Source organism: Bos javanicus, chromosome 19, assembly GCF_032452875.1.
Source record: "Bos javanicus breed banteng chromosome 19, ARS-OSU_banteng_1.0, whole genome shotgun sequence".
Lineage (NCBI taxonomy): Eukaryota > Metazoa > Chordata > Mammalia > Artiodactyla > Bovidae > Bos > Bos javanicus.
In genome coordinates, this window is record NC_083886.1 from 47,983,560 (window position 1) to 47,996,918 (window position 13,359).

Sequence of the window (13,359 nt, forward strand, 5' to 3'; positions counted from 1 at the left end):
CTGTCTAGTCTGGAAAATCCCATGGACTGCGGAGCCTGGTAGGCTACTGTCCATGGGGTCGCAGAGTCAGACACGACTGAGCAATTTCACTTCACTTTTACTTATCTAGTCTAGTATTTTACCCTCAAACGTTGAACTTTTATTCCAGACAGACATATATCATGTTTTTCATCACAATTTTGCTTTGCTAATGTATTCCCCAGTATTCAGAGGGCCTCTTTTCCCCCTTTTTCTGACTAACTCCTCCTCCTTGCATATTAGAGTTGAGAGCCACCTTTTCCAAAAAGCTTTTCCTTAATTGCCCAGGATGTATTAAATACCTCATCTCTGTTTTCATAATCACTGTACATATATTTTTTCATTGTTCTTGCTACACTGTATTGTAATAATATGTTTATATTTATTTGCTATCTGGTAACTTTAATGTGAGCTTTAGGAAAAGAAGTACTATTTACCTTCAGAAAAGGGCTTACCATTCATCTTTCTATAGCCAGTACTTAGCAGAGTACCTGACATATAAATTGGCATTCCATAAAAGTTGATTGAGAGATGGACAAATAATTCAGTAAATGACTGGATAAATAACTGAGTAAAATGACTAAATGATTCCTAAAGAAAACAAATAACTGCTTTTGGTTAGGTCATGAATATTTACCTCTAGTATATTGTTACCATTTGTCAGCAGCAATTCTGAGTGACAAGAGAGATCAGTTAGGAATAGACTGGAGATAAAAATACGAACTTTTTTTGACCAGCAGTCCATGCTTACAATTTATAGCATTACCAGAGTTTAGAATCTTCAGGGAATAAACTTGCATGGCTGGTATTCCTGTCATGCTTATAAGGTTATTTGCCTAGTGAAAGCATATTTTACTCTGGGCCGAACTTTATAGTCCAAGGGTCAAGGGCCAGCTTACTAAGATAGAATCAATCTCTGAAAACTAAGAAGTATGCATTAAAATGAACCCAGTGGATAATGTGAATTTTGGAGTAACAAAATTTAGCTAGCTTCTGGAATATTATTTGCAAATCTTTTTTTATGAATTTGCTTTCTATATCAGTTATGCCTTACTTATTTAACAGCTCAAGGGAAGACTGATCTGAAAACGCTGATGGATACAGTACAAGTTATTACAGGTTAGTGAGATGTTACTATAAATTTAAGATACTAATTCTTGACAGGAAACTATATTTTTTCTATGACAAATATTTTGCTGAAGTATGATGTGTGTAATTACTGTTTTATAAAATCATATTTATCTAGCTTAAGAATTATTGCAAAATGAACTTATCCGTGTCACCCTGAATCAAGAAATAAATAGATCAATAATCCAGAAGATCCCCTATAGCCACTTCCTTCATACTTTCTACTTTGATACTTTCTAGAGGTTATTAAATCCTTTATTCTAGGATCACAGGTTAGTTTCATCTGTATTTGAACTTTAGATGGAACTATATGATTTATATTCCACTATATTTATTTCTATATCTATTTCACTGCCTTCTTTCATTCAGCATTATAGTAAATGTTTTTCTCTGAGATTTATCCATATTGTTGCATGTGGCAGTGGTTTGTACTTTTCACTGCTGTAGTTATAAAATGCACTAAATTACAAGCAAGTAGAGATATTTAGAGAAAAAACTTACTTTGGTAGGTGAAATGACTTCTAATTAATTCATTGTACCTGAATGCAGTTCTGTGTAATATTCCATTGCATGAGTATACCAAAAAGATCTATTTAATATACTCTTAAAGGACATTTCCAGTCTAGAGCCATTGCAAATAATTTATTATTGCTATTAATATTCTTGTATATACCTCTTGCTGAACACATGTGCACAATTCTGTGGCCAGATACCTAAATGAAATTGCTTTGTCATAAGATAGGATTGTGTATACTTTATTAGATATTGTCCATTGATTTTCTTAAGTAGTTGTACCATTTTACACTCCAACCAGCAGTGTATGAGAGTTCCAATTGCTTTACATTCCTGCTAATATTTGATACAGTCTGTCCTTTCCATGTAACTATTCTGGTGAGTACATGGCAGTGTCCCACCGTGGTTATTACTTGCATTTCCTTGAGGATTAATGATATTGAGCACCTTTTTCATGTTTATTGGTTAATGCCTTATTCCCATGTTTATTTTGATAACTTCTTTTGTAAAGTTTCTGTTCATATCTGTTGTCTATTTGTCTGCTTGGATGCCTCTCTTTTAGTTATTAAATTTTTTATGTCCTGCATTTTACCTATAGTTTTTAATGTATTCTGGATACAAATCCACTATAGATTATATAAATTGTAAATGTCTCACTGTATGAATTACATTTTCACTTATATCTTTTGATGAACAGAAGTTTCTATTTTATGTGTAGTTGAATCAATTAATCAATCTTTTGTAGTTAGAGAGTTTAGGGGCGTATTTAAGAAATCCTTGTATGCACCAGGGTCAAACATTTTCCTATTTTATCTTCTGGGAGCTTTATTACTTTTTTTCACATTTTCTCCTATAATCCTCTTAGAATTGATTTTTCTGTGCAATGGGATAAGGGTCATTATTTGCTTTTTTCTAAATATATACTCAGCACCATTCATTGACAAGATGATCCTTTTCCCCACTGCAATATAAGGCAAACTTTTTCATAAATTAAAGACCACAAAGTGTTGCTGATTATGGATTTTTTCTTTGGTCTATTTGTCCTTGTACCAGTATACTATACACTTAATATAGCTTTAATATGTCTTAATGTCCGAAGTGTAAGTCCTCCAAATTTGCTTTACTTTATAAAGATTGTCTTGGTTATTCTTGGTCACTTGCATGTCTGTATAAATTTTAGAATCAGCTTTTAATTGCCCCTGCAAATCCTGCTAGTGTTTTATTTGAATCTAGATCAATTTACACAGAATTAACATCTATGCAATGTTAAGTTTTCTGACTTACGAAAATCAGTGGTGTGCTGGTGAAATGACTCTCTGGAAAAAACAACACCTGATTTGTAGCATATTTTACTTTCCATAGTGTAAATGGACTATAACCCACCAGGCTTCTCTGTCCATGGGGATTCTCCTGGCAGGAATACTGGAATGGGCTGCCATGCCCTCCTCCAGAGGATCTTCCTAACCCAGGGACTGAACCCAGGTCTTCCGCCTTGGAGGTGGATTCTTTACCATCTGAGCTACCAGGGAAGCCGACTAAGCACATAGTATAAATACTTTCACCCTGGCCAATTTCAAGCTACTATTTAAATACTAGCTCACACAGCATTGTAAAGCAATTTTCCTCTAATTACAAAGTAAATTAAAAATAAATAATACAGCAGTGTAGAAAATCAAAAAAAGAAAACTAACTCACAAAATTCCTAAATTTTTAACAATTGGCCCTTATGAGCCACTTCAAGCTAGTAGTACATCACTGAAAATAGTTCAAGGTAATAGCACATCACTAAAAATGTTATCAGAGAAGGCAATGGCACCCCACTCCAGTACTCTTGCCTGGAAAAATCCCATGGACAGAGTAGCCTGGTAGGCTGTAGTCCATGGGGTCGCTAAGAGTCGGAAACGACTGAGCGACTTCACTTTCACTTTTCACTTTCATGCATTGGAGAAGGAAATGGCAACCCACTCCAGTGTTCTTGCCTGGTGAATCCCAGGGACGGGGGAGCCTGGTGGGCTGCCGTCTATGGGGTCGCACAGAGTCGGATACGACTGAAGTGACTTAGTAGAAAATGTTATATTTATTTAGGTCAACTTAATTTCTCTCCTTTGTTAGAGTTATTCCTAGGTGTTTTATAGTTTTTTTATGTAATTGAAAGTGATATATATTTTTCTTATTTAATATCCTAGTCGTTGACATATAGAAATGGAGGTGATTTTATCTGTATTTGTGTCTGTGTGTTAGTCGGGGTCCGACTCTTTGCAGCCCCATGGATTGTAGCCCGTTAGGCTCCTTTGTCCATGGGATTCTCCAGGCAAAAGTACTGGAGTGGATTGTCATCTCCTTCTCCAATTTGTGCCTGTATATGTGTGTGTATCAGAGAAGGCAATGGCACCCCACTCCAGTACTCTTGCCTGGAAAATCCCACAGATGGAGGAGCCTGGTGGGCTGCAGTCCATGGGGTTGCTAAGAGTCCGGCACGACTGAGCGACTTCACTTTCACTTTTCACTTTAATGCATTGGAGAAGGAAATGGCAACCCACTCCAGTGTTCTTGCCTGGAGAATCCCAGGGACGGGGCAGCCTGGTGGGCTTCCGTCTATGGGGTCGCACAGAGTCGAACACGACTGAAGAGACTTAGCATAGCATAGCATGTGTGTGTATGTGTATATATTTTGTTTAGGATTTTTGCTAAGTGGAGTTAGAAATTCTCTGGAAAAGTTTGTATTTAATTGCATCATTCACAGATGAAACACTCTAGGACTGGAGATTTTTATGTGGGTAAGATTTTAAACTGCCAGTTTAGTTATCTTAGTAGATATAAGGCTATCAAGATTTTATATTCCTCTTGCATCATTACTAAGTTGTGTTTTTCTAGGACTTTGTCCCTTCTAAATATTCAAATCAGTTATATATTGGTCATAATATACTCATTATCTTTTTAACATCTGTAGAATCTGTAGTGATTTCCCCTTTGTCTTTAGAAATATTCACTATTTATATTTTCTCTTCTTTCCTTTGTTAATATTAGTACAGGTATTTATCACTTTTGTAAGTCTTTCCAAAACCCAGGTTTTGGTTGTATTGCTCTTATTTAGAGTTTGTTTTCCATTTCAGTAATTCCTTCTCTTTCTTATTTATTTTTTTCTACTTTTGAGGGGTTTAAGTTGTTGTTCTAACTCTTTGAGGTAGAATCTTAGATTATTAATCTTTTCATCTTTTCTACTGTATACATTTAAGTTTATAAATTTCCTTCTCAGCACACCTTTACTTTATCCCACAAGTTTTATATGTACTATTATTATTGTTATTTAATTCAAAATATGTTCTAAATTCTAGTGTGATTTTTGACATATGATTTATTTAGAAAAATGTTCTTTAATTTCCAAACGTATGGGAGTTTTCTAATATCTTTTGCCCTTGATTTGTAGCTTAATTCCATACTGTATACTGCACAGTTATTTGTACCCATCATCTTTATTATTATAATAATTTAAAAATTGTATAAGCCTTATTGATTGTATGAATTATTATTTTATAACCACCATTATGGGAATGTCTCTTTTGCTAGAGTTAAAGAAATACTGTTCATTCTCTGTATCTGCAATTGACTGCTTATTGTTTAGCAGGTGTCATTATGCCTTATTTTACTTTCACAATTTGAAATTATAATGTTTAAAAAAATCTCATCTTTCTCTACTTCTTTTGAAGGAGGAGAAGTTGACCTCAGTGACTTGGATAATGTCATGCAAAATATGGGAATAGAGCCCACACCTAAAGAACACTTGGAGCTAGTGAATTTACTTCCAGTTTATGGTGAGTATTTCAAATATCAGCATAGATTTCAGGAGAGTTAATATTACCTTTAAGAGAGTTAGTATAGTCATCAAAAAAGTTATTCAGTTTTTCAAGCAATAGTTGGCTTTTGAGGAGATAATGATATCCTTAAAAAACCATTTTATCCAATACCCCAGGTTTATTATAGATAAATTATAAATTAGAGATAATTAAACATATCCAAATTTTAGAGATAATATATTGACTATTTAAGAATTTATAAATTGTCATTTAAAATATATCAATAGCCCAATCAATTCTAAGTCTTGACATCAGGACTGAGGAATGTTGATAGTTATCTTTCATTCCACTGAGATGCTGATAGAAAATAGGAGAAGGAGGAGGAGAGATATAAAACTATACTAGTAGAGGGAAAAAAAGAGAGTTAGAAAAAATATAAAATAAGGAAATGTTTTTGCTTTAGCATCAGCTCAGTTCAATTGCTCAGTCGTGTCCGACTCTTTGTGACCCCATGAACTGCAGCACGTCAGGCCTCCATCACCAACTCCCAGAGTTTACCCAAACTCATGTCCATTGAGTCGGTGGTGCCATCCAGCCATCTCATCCTCTGTTGTCCCCTTCTCCTGCCCTCAATCTTTCCCAGCATCAGAGTCTTTTCCGATGAGTCAGCTCTTTGCATCAGGTGGCCAAAGTATTGGAGTTTCAGCTTCAACATCAGTCCTTCAAATGAACACCCAGGACTGATCTCCTTTAGGATGGACTGGTTGGATCTCCTTGCAGTCCAAGGGACTCTCAAGAGTCTTCTCCAACACCACAATTCAAAACCATCAATTCTTCGGTGCTTAGCTTTCTTTATAGTCCAACTCTCACATACGTAGATGACTACTGGAAAAACCATAGCCTTGACTAGACGGACCTTTGTCAACAAAGTAATGTCTGCTTTTTAATATGCTGTCTAGGTTGGTCATAACTTTCCTTCCAAGGAGTAAGCATCTTTTAATTTCATGGCTGCAATTTCACCATCTGCAGTGATTCTGGAGCCCAGAAAAATAGTCAGCCACTGTTTCCACTGTTTCCCCATCTATTTCCCATGAAGTGATGGGACCAGATGCCATGATCTTAGTTTTCTGAATGTTGAGCTTTAAGCCAACTTTTTCACTCTCCTCTTTCACTTTTATCAAGAGGCTCTTTAGTTCTTCTTCACTTTCTGCCATAAGGGTAGTGTCATCTGCATGTCTGAGGTTATCAATGTTTCTCCCTGCAATCTTGATTTCAGCTTGTGCTTCTTCCAGCCCAGCATTTCTCATGATGTGCTCTGCATATACGTTAAATAAGCAAGGTGACAATATACAGTCTTGACTTACTCCTTTTCCTATTTGGAACCAGTCTGTTATTCCATGTCCAGTTCTAACTGTTGCTTCCTGAACTGCATATAAGTTTCTCAGGAGGCAGGTCAGGTGGTCTGGTATTCCCATCTCTTTCAGAATTTTCCACAGTTTATTGGGATCTGCACAGTCAAAGGCTTTGGCATAGTCAATAAAGAAGAAATAATGTTTTTCTGGAACTCTCTTGCTTTTTCGATGATCCAGCAGACGTTGGCAATTTGATTTCTGGTTCCTCTGCCTTTTCTAAAACCAGCTTGAACACCTGGAAGTTCATGGTTCATGTATTGCTGAAGCCTGGCTTTGAGAATTTTGAGCATTACTTCACTAGCATGTGAGATGAGTGCAATTGTGCAGTAGTTTGAACATTCTTTGGAATTGCCTTTCTTTGGGATTGGAATGAAAACTGACCTTTTCCAGTCCTGTGGCCACTACTGAGTTTCCAAATTTTTGCTTTAGCATAGTAGGTATTAATAATTTTCTCAGGTGCTAAAGAATTGATAGATTTACCATATTAAGAATTTTTCTTACATTTAGTTTTATCATTTCTAGAAGATAAATTTTAGGAGCAAATTATTTTTTGCTCTAATTATTAATAATAATAATAAATTAATAAATATTATTTATTATTAGGTAAATTTTAGGAGCAAATTATTTTATGGTCTATATTACTGTACTTGGATATTTAGTATTGCTTTAGTATATCTAGTTCTTTTTCCTATGACCTAAATTATGTTATTTTCTTACAGCTACATCTGATGGAAAAATATATAAGAATAGGTTGTTGAACTGTGTGAAAGCTACAAAAGGTGAGTGAGATACAAATTGAAAATTCAGATTGAGACTGTTGTGTGTCACTCTTGTCTTTTTCTTGTCATTAAATATTGCTTGCTGTCATTCATATATATGTGTATATATATATATTTCCATAATTACTTTTAATACATATATATGTGTTTTGTGCCAGTCTGAGCCTATCAATAACCAGTGCTGTGATTGGATTGGCCCTTGTGATTATTGTTACAATTGCCAGATACCCTTGAATATAAATCATCAGGAAACTTTGGAAAAATAAAGGCTTATTACTTACATGACCAGAAAATTACTCAGTACATCTGGGGTCACATAGTGAGGTTGCAAGGAGAGAGAGTGCGTGTATGAGCCTGGAGTTCCACTTTTATTAAGGTTGAGGGTGGGAGCCTAGTGTTTTGTGTTCTCACTCTTTACTGGTGAATTTAGAACATAAGAGTGGAAGTTTAAAGTGAATAAGTGGTTCAAATGATTGGAATCTAAATCAGCCAAGATCTCTAAAACAAAGGCGCTTCAGTGCTGTGAGGTGTGTGACAGTCAATGTATTCATTCAAACCATCTTTGAAGCAAGTGCACTTGAATTACAAAAAGAAAAAAAAAACACTGTCAGGATTTACACTACTGTTCATATTGATTAAATAATCTCCTGTTTTATTTTAAAGAGATGTTCTAACAATTTAGGTTTGCCTCAATTTTGGCTGTGGATATATTAAAATTTAAGGCTATTATATATTGAGATGTGCTTCCCTGGTAGCTTAGTTGGTAAAGAATCCACCTGCAATACAGGAGACCCTGGTTCAATTCCTGGGTTGGGAAGATCCTCTGGAGAAGGTATAGGTTACCCACTCCAATAGTCTTGGGCTTCCCTGGTGGCTCAGATGGTAAAAGAATCCACTTGCAATGCAAGAGACCTGGGTTCAATCCCTGTGTTGGGAAGATTCCCTGGAAGAGAGCATGGCAACCCACTCCATTATTCTTGCCTGGAGAATCCCAGTGGACAGAGGAGCCTGGAGGGCTACAGTCCATGGGGTCGCAAAGAGTCAGACATGACTGAGTGACTAAGCATAGCATGTAGTGAAATACAGTGACCAAACTGAACATAAAAACTGTTATGTTTGTTTTTTTTTCTGCTAAAATTAACCTGCGTGTTTTCTCAATCTGCTTTCACAAAAAGCAGATTGTGTTATATAAATTAATAGATTAGTTTTAGTTCATTAATGATCTTCTTTAAACACTTAAATGTCCTTGACCTCTATTTTATGATGAAATTAATAACCATAGTACATAGGCATTAATATTTATTATATTCTGAGTTTTATATCAATTCCTCACATCTTTATCTTTTTAAGGATTGCAAGTTGATGTTCAGGATCTTGATGCTATTCTTGGAAACATGGCAGTCAAACTCACAGCTGACGAACCTACTGACCTAACTCCATATATACCAGTTGATGGTAAGTGCCTTAGATATCATTGTGCCCTAGTAAGAATTTGGGGTTTGGGGCTGATATTTTTGATAGTACTTATTTGGCTTAAATAAGAATGATTTTTTTCCTCTTAACATATTAAAATTTCCCAAGGAAAGGTAATGCCAAAGAATGCTCAAACTACTGCACAATTGAACTCATCTCACATGCTAATAAAGTAATGCTCAAAATTCTCAAAGCCAGGCTTCAACAGTACGTGAACCATGAACTTCCAGATGTTCAAGCTGGATTTAGAAAAGGCAGAGAAACCAGAAATCAAATTGCCAACATCTGTTGGATCATAGAAAAAGCAAGAGAGTTCCAGAAAAACATTATTTCTGCTTTATTGACTATACCAAAGCCTTTGACTGTGTGGATCACAATAAACTATGGAAAATTCTGAAAGAGATGGGAATACCAGACCACCTGACCTGCCTCTTGAGAAACCTATATGCAGTTCAGGAAGCAACAGTTAGAACTGGACATGGAGCAACAGACTGGTTCCAAATAGGAAAAGGAGTACATCAAGGCTGTACATTGTCACCCTGCTTATTTAACTTCTATGCAGAGTACATCATGAGGAACGTTGGGCTGGAAGAAGCACAAGCTGGAATCAACATTAGCAGGAGAAATATCAATAACCTCAGATATGCAGATGACACCACCCTTATGGCAGAAAGTGAAGAACTAAAGAGCCTCTTGATAAAAGTGAAAGAGGAGAGTGAAAAAGTTGGCTTAAAGCTCAACATTCAGAAAACAAAGATCATGGCATCTGGTCCCATCACTTCATGGGAAATAGATGGGAAACAGTGGAAACAGTGACAGAATTTATTTTGGGGGGCTCCAAAATCACTGCAGATGGTGATTGCAGCCATTAAATTAAAAGATGCTTGCTCTTTGGAAGAAAAGCTATGACCAACCTAGACAGCATACTAAAAAGCAGACGTTACTTTGCCAACAAAGGTCCATCTAGTCAAAGCTATGGTTTTTCCAGTAGTCACATATGGATGTGAGATTTAGACTATAAAAAAAAACTGAGTGCTGAAGAATTGATGGTTTTGAACTGTGGTGTTGGAGAAGACTCTTGAGAGTCACTTGGACTGCAAGGAGATCCAACAAGTCCTGAATATTCATTCAGGAAATCAGTCCTGGCTATTCATTGGAAGGACTCATGCTGAAGCTAAAACTCCAATACCTGATGCAAAGAACTGACTCATTTGAAAAGGCCCTGATGCTGGGAAAGATTGAAGGTGGGAGCAGAAGGGGATGACAGAGGATGAGATGGTTGGATGGCATCACCGATTCAATGGACATGAGTTTGAATAAACTCTGGGAGTTGGTAATGGACAGAGAGGCCTGGCGTGCTGCAGTCCATGGGGTTGCAAGGAGTCAGACATGACTGAGTGACTGAAATGACTGATTGACTGACTGATGTTAAAATTGGTACTTTTGTTTTTACCATTTATTCATTCAATAAATATTACTAAGCATCACATATTGGATGTTCTGCTAAGTGCTAGAGATACAATAGCAAGTAAAAACAACCATAGTCCTTGACCTAAGCAGCTTAATATCTACTATATCACAATTCTTCATGTACTAGTAGACACTGAATTAGAAGTAGAGAATTCAGACAATACTGCAAAGCTACAGTAATCAAAGCAGTGTGGTATTGGCACAGAAACAAACATGTGAATCAATGGAACAAAATAGAGAGCCCAGAAATCCATACACCTACAGTCAAATAATCTTTGACAAAGGACACAAGAATATATAATGGGAGAAAGATAGTCTTTTCAGTAAAATGTGTTTGGAAAGTTGGACAACTGCTTGTAAACCAATGAAGTCAGCACACACCCTCTCACCATACACAATAATTAACTCAAAATGACTTAAAGACTTAAATATAAGACATGACACCATAAAATACCAGAAGAGAACATAGGCAAAACATTCTCTGACATGAATGTACCCATATTTTCCTATATCAGTCTCCCAAGGCAATAGAAATAAAAATGAAAATAAACAAATGGGATCTAATCAAACTTACAAGCTCTTGCACAGCAAAGGAAACAATAAACAAAAAGACAACCTACAGAATGGGAGAAAATATTTGCAAATGATGTGATTGACAATGGCTTAATTTCCAAAATATAACAATAGCTCATACAACTCAATAGCAAAGAAATAGGCAACCCAATAAAAAAAATGGGCAGAAGACCTAAAGAGACATTTCCCAAAAGAAGACATGCACATGGTCAACAGGCACGTGAAAAGATGCTCAACATTGCTAATTATTAGAGAACTGTGAATCAAAACCTCATTGAGGTACCACCTCACACCAGTCAGAATGGCTATCATTAAAAAGTCTACAAATAACAAATGGTGGAGAGGTTGTGGAGAGAAGGGAACCCTCCTACACTGTTGGTAGGAATGTAAGTTTGTGTCACCACTGTGGAAAATAGTATGCAGGTTCCTCAGCAAACTAGAAATAAAATTACCATATGATCTATCAATCCCACTCCTGGGCATATTTCCAGACAAAGCTTTAATTAAAAAAGATATGGGCATCCCTGTGTTTGTAGCAGCACTATTTACAATAGCCAAGATATGGCTGTATAGCTTGGGGAATATATTCAACATCCTGTAATAAGCCACAGTGAAAAAGAATATGAAATATATATATACACATATATATATATATTATTACTGACTGACTTTGCTTTACAGCAGTAATGAACACAACATTGATATTCAACTATACTTCAATAAAAAATAAATTTAAACAAAGAGGAAGGGGTTCCATGGTGGCTTAGTGGTAAAGAATTTGCCTGCCAATATGTGAGACACAGATTCTATCCCTGGTCTGAGAAGATCCCACATGTCATGTGGCAACTAAGCCCATGTGGCACAATTTCTGAACCTGTGCTCTAGAGCCGGGAAGCTGCAGCTACTGAAGTTCTGTGCCCTAGAGCTGGCGCACCGCAGTGAAGAGTAGCTCCTGCTCACCACAGCTAAAGAAATCCCACGATAACAATGAAGACCCAGCACAGATAAAATAATTAATGAATTTAAAGGAAAGAGGAAGATGCTACTAACAAGCTGAGAACTGAATTCTTTCCACTAAATTATAATTAAATGCTCTTTCCACATTATGATTTTATGGGCTTTTAAAATCTATTACTCAGATACTCCTTAAAAAAAAGTATAAATGCCTAGAGTTAGATACTGAAATACTAGAACTTTTAGCAATAAAACTTCACTGTACTTTGTTGTTTCCAAAGTCATTATCTGGACTCCTTGCCAGTAATTAGCATATCTTCTCTTATATGATGGGAAAGCTGAATTCTAGTTCAACACAGCAAATGGTGAAGAAAAGTTTTGGTAAAATTAGAGTTGAACTCATAATAAATCTAGTACTTGCTAATAAAACTTATTTTATATCAGCAATCTATATCATCCTAATTTACTGCAATGTTATTCTCATAATTGCTTGTTTTGTTGCCTTGATTATCATGCAGAGATTATACTAGAATTAACAAGAAAGTCTTTATCTGAACTGCCAATGGCCTATTTGTTAGGTCAGGTACCTGTTTATCCTGCAGTTGATTGTAATGCTGCGAAGACAGTCTTTTTTAAAAATATAAATTTATTTATTTTAATTGGAGGTTAATTACTTTACAATATTGTATTGGTTTTGTCATACATCAACATGAATCCGCCACAGGTATACATGTGTTCCCCATTCTGAACCTACCTCCCTCCTCCCTCCCCGTACCATCCCTCTGGGTCGTCTCAGTGCTCCAGCCCCAAGCATCCAGTATCATGCATCGAACCTGGACTGGCGATTCGTATCATATATGATATTATACATTATATCAAATCATGGCATCATTCACAATAATACCATAAGTCTCCATTTCTTTTGCTTTGAAGGAGAGGTTGTCAATGACATGAAAAAAGTTCCTGGAAATATGGGAGTAGAACTCAAAGAAAAGAAACATGAGTTGGTGAACAATGTGCCAATTAATGGTAAGAATTTCTGTAACTATTCTGCTTCCTATCTAGGTGGAAAACAAAAACTGTCCAAAAAACCTTTAGAAGGCAATATTGTTTTATCTTAAGAAGAAATACCAACTCTGTCTCATTTTTAGTTTGGGAATCAGTAGACTCTAGTTATAAATCCCGTGACCATTGATGAAAAATACTGGTTCTTATTTTTTTAATCCATTGTAAGTCCTAAAGTTT

At 35.9% G+C, this 13,359-nt stretch overlaps 1 protein-coding gene across 1 annotated transcript in view; it reads left to right on the forward strand.

Annotated features, from left to right (window-relative positions):
* EFCAB13 (EF-hand calcium binding domain 13) overlaps window positions 1–13,359 on the forward strand; it is a 216,171-nt gene that overhangs the window by 166,052 nt on the left and 36,760 nt on the right. Inside the window, exons 30-34 of the mRNA XM_061392253.1 lie at window positions 1,084–1,137; window positions 5,367–5,471; window positions 7,585–7,644; window positions 8,995–9,099; window positions 13,048–13,143. Coding sequence (XP_061248237.1) covers window positions 1,084–1,137; window positions 5,367–5,471; window positions 7,585–7,644; window positions 8,995–9,099; window positions 13,048–13,143 — 420 coding nt within the window. The remainder of the gene's footprint in view (window positions 1–1,083; window positions 1,138–5,366; window positions 5,472–7,584; window positions 7,645–8,994; window positions 9,100–13,047; window positions 13,144–13,359) is intronic.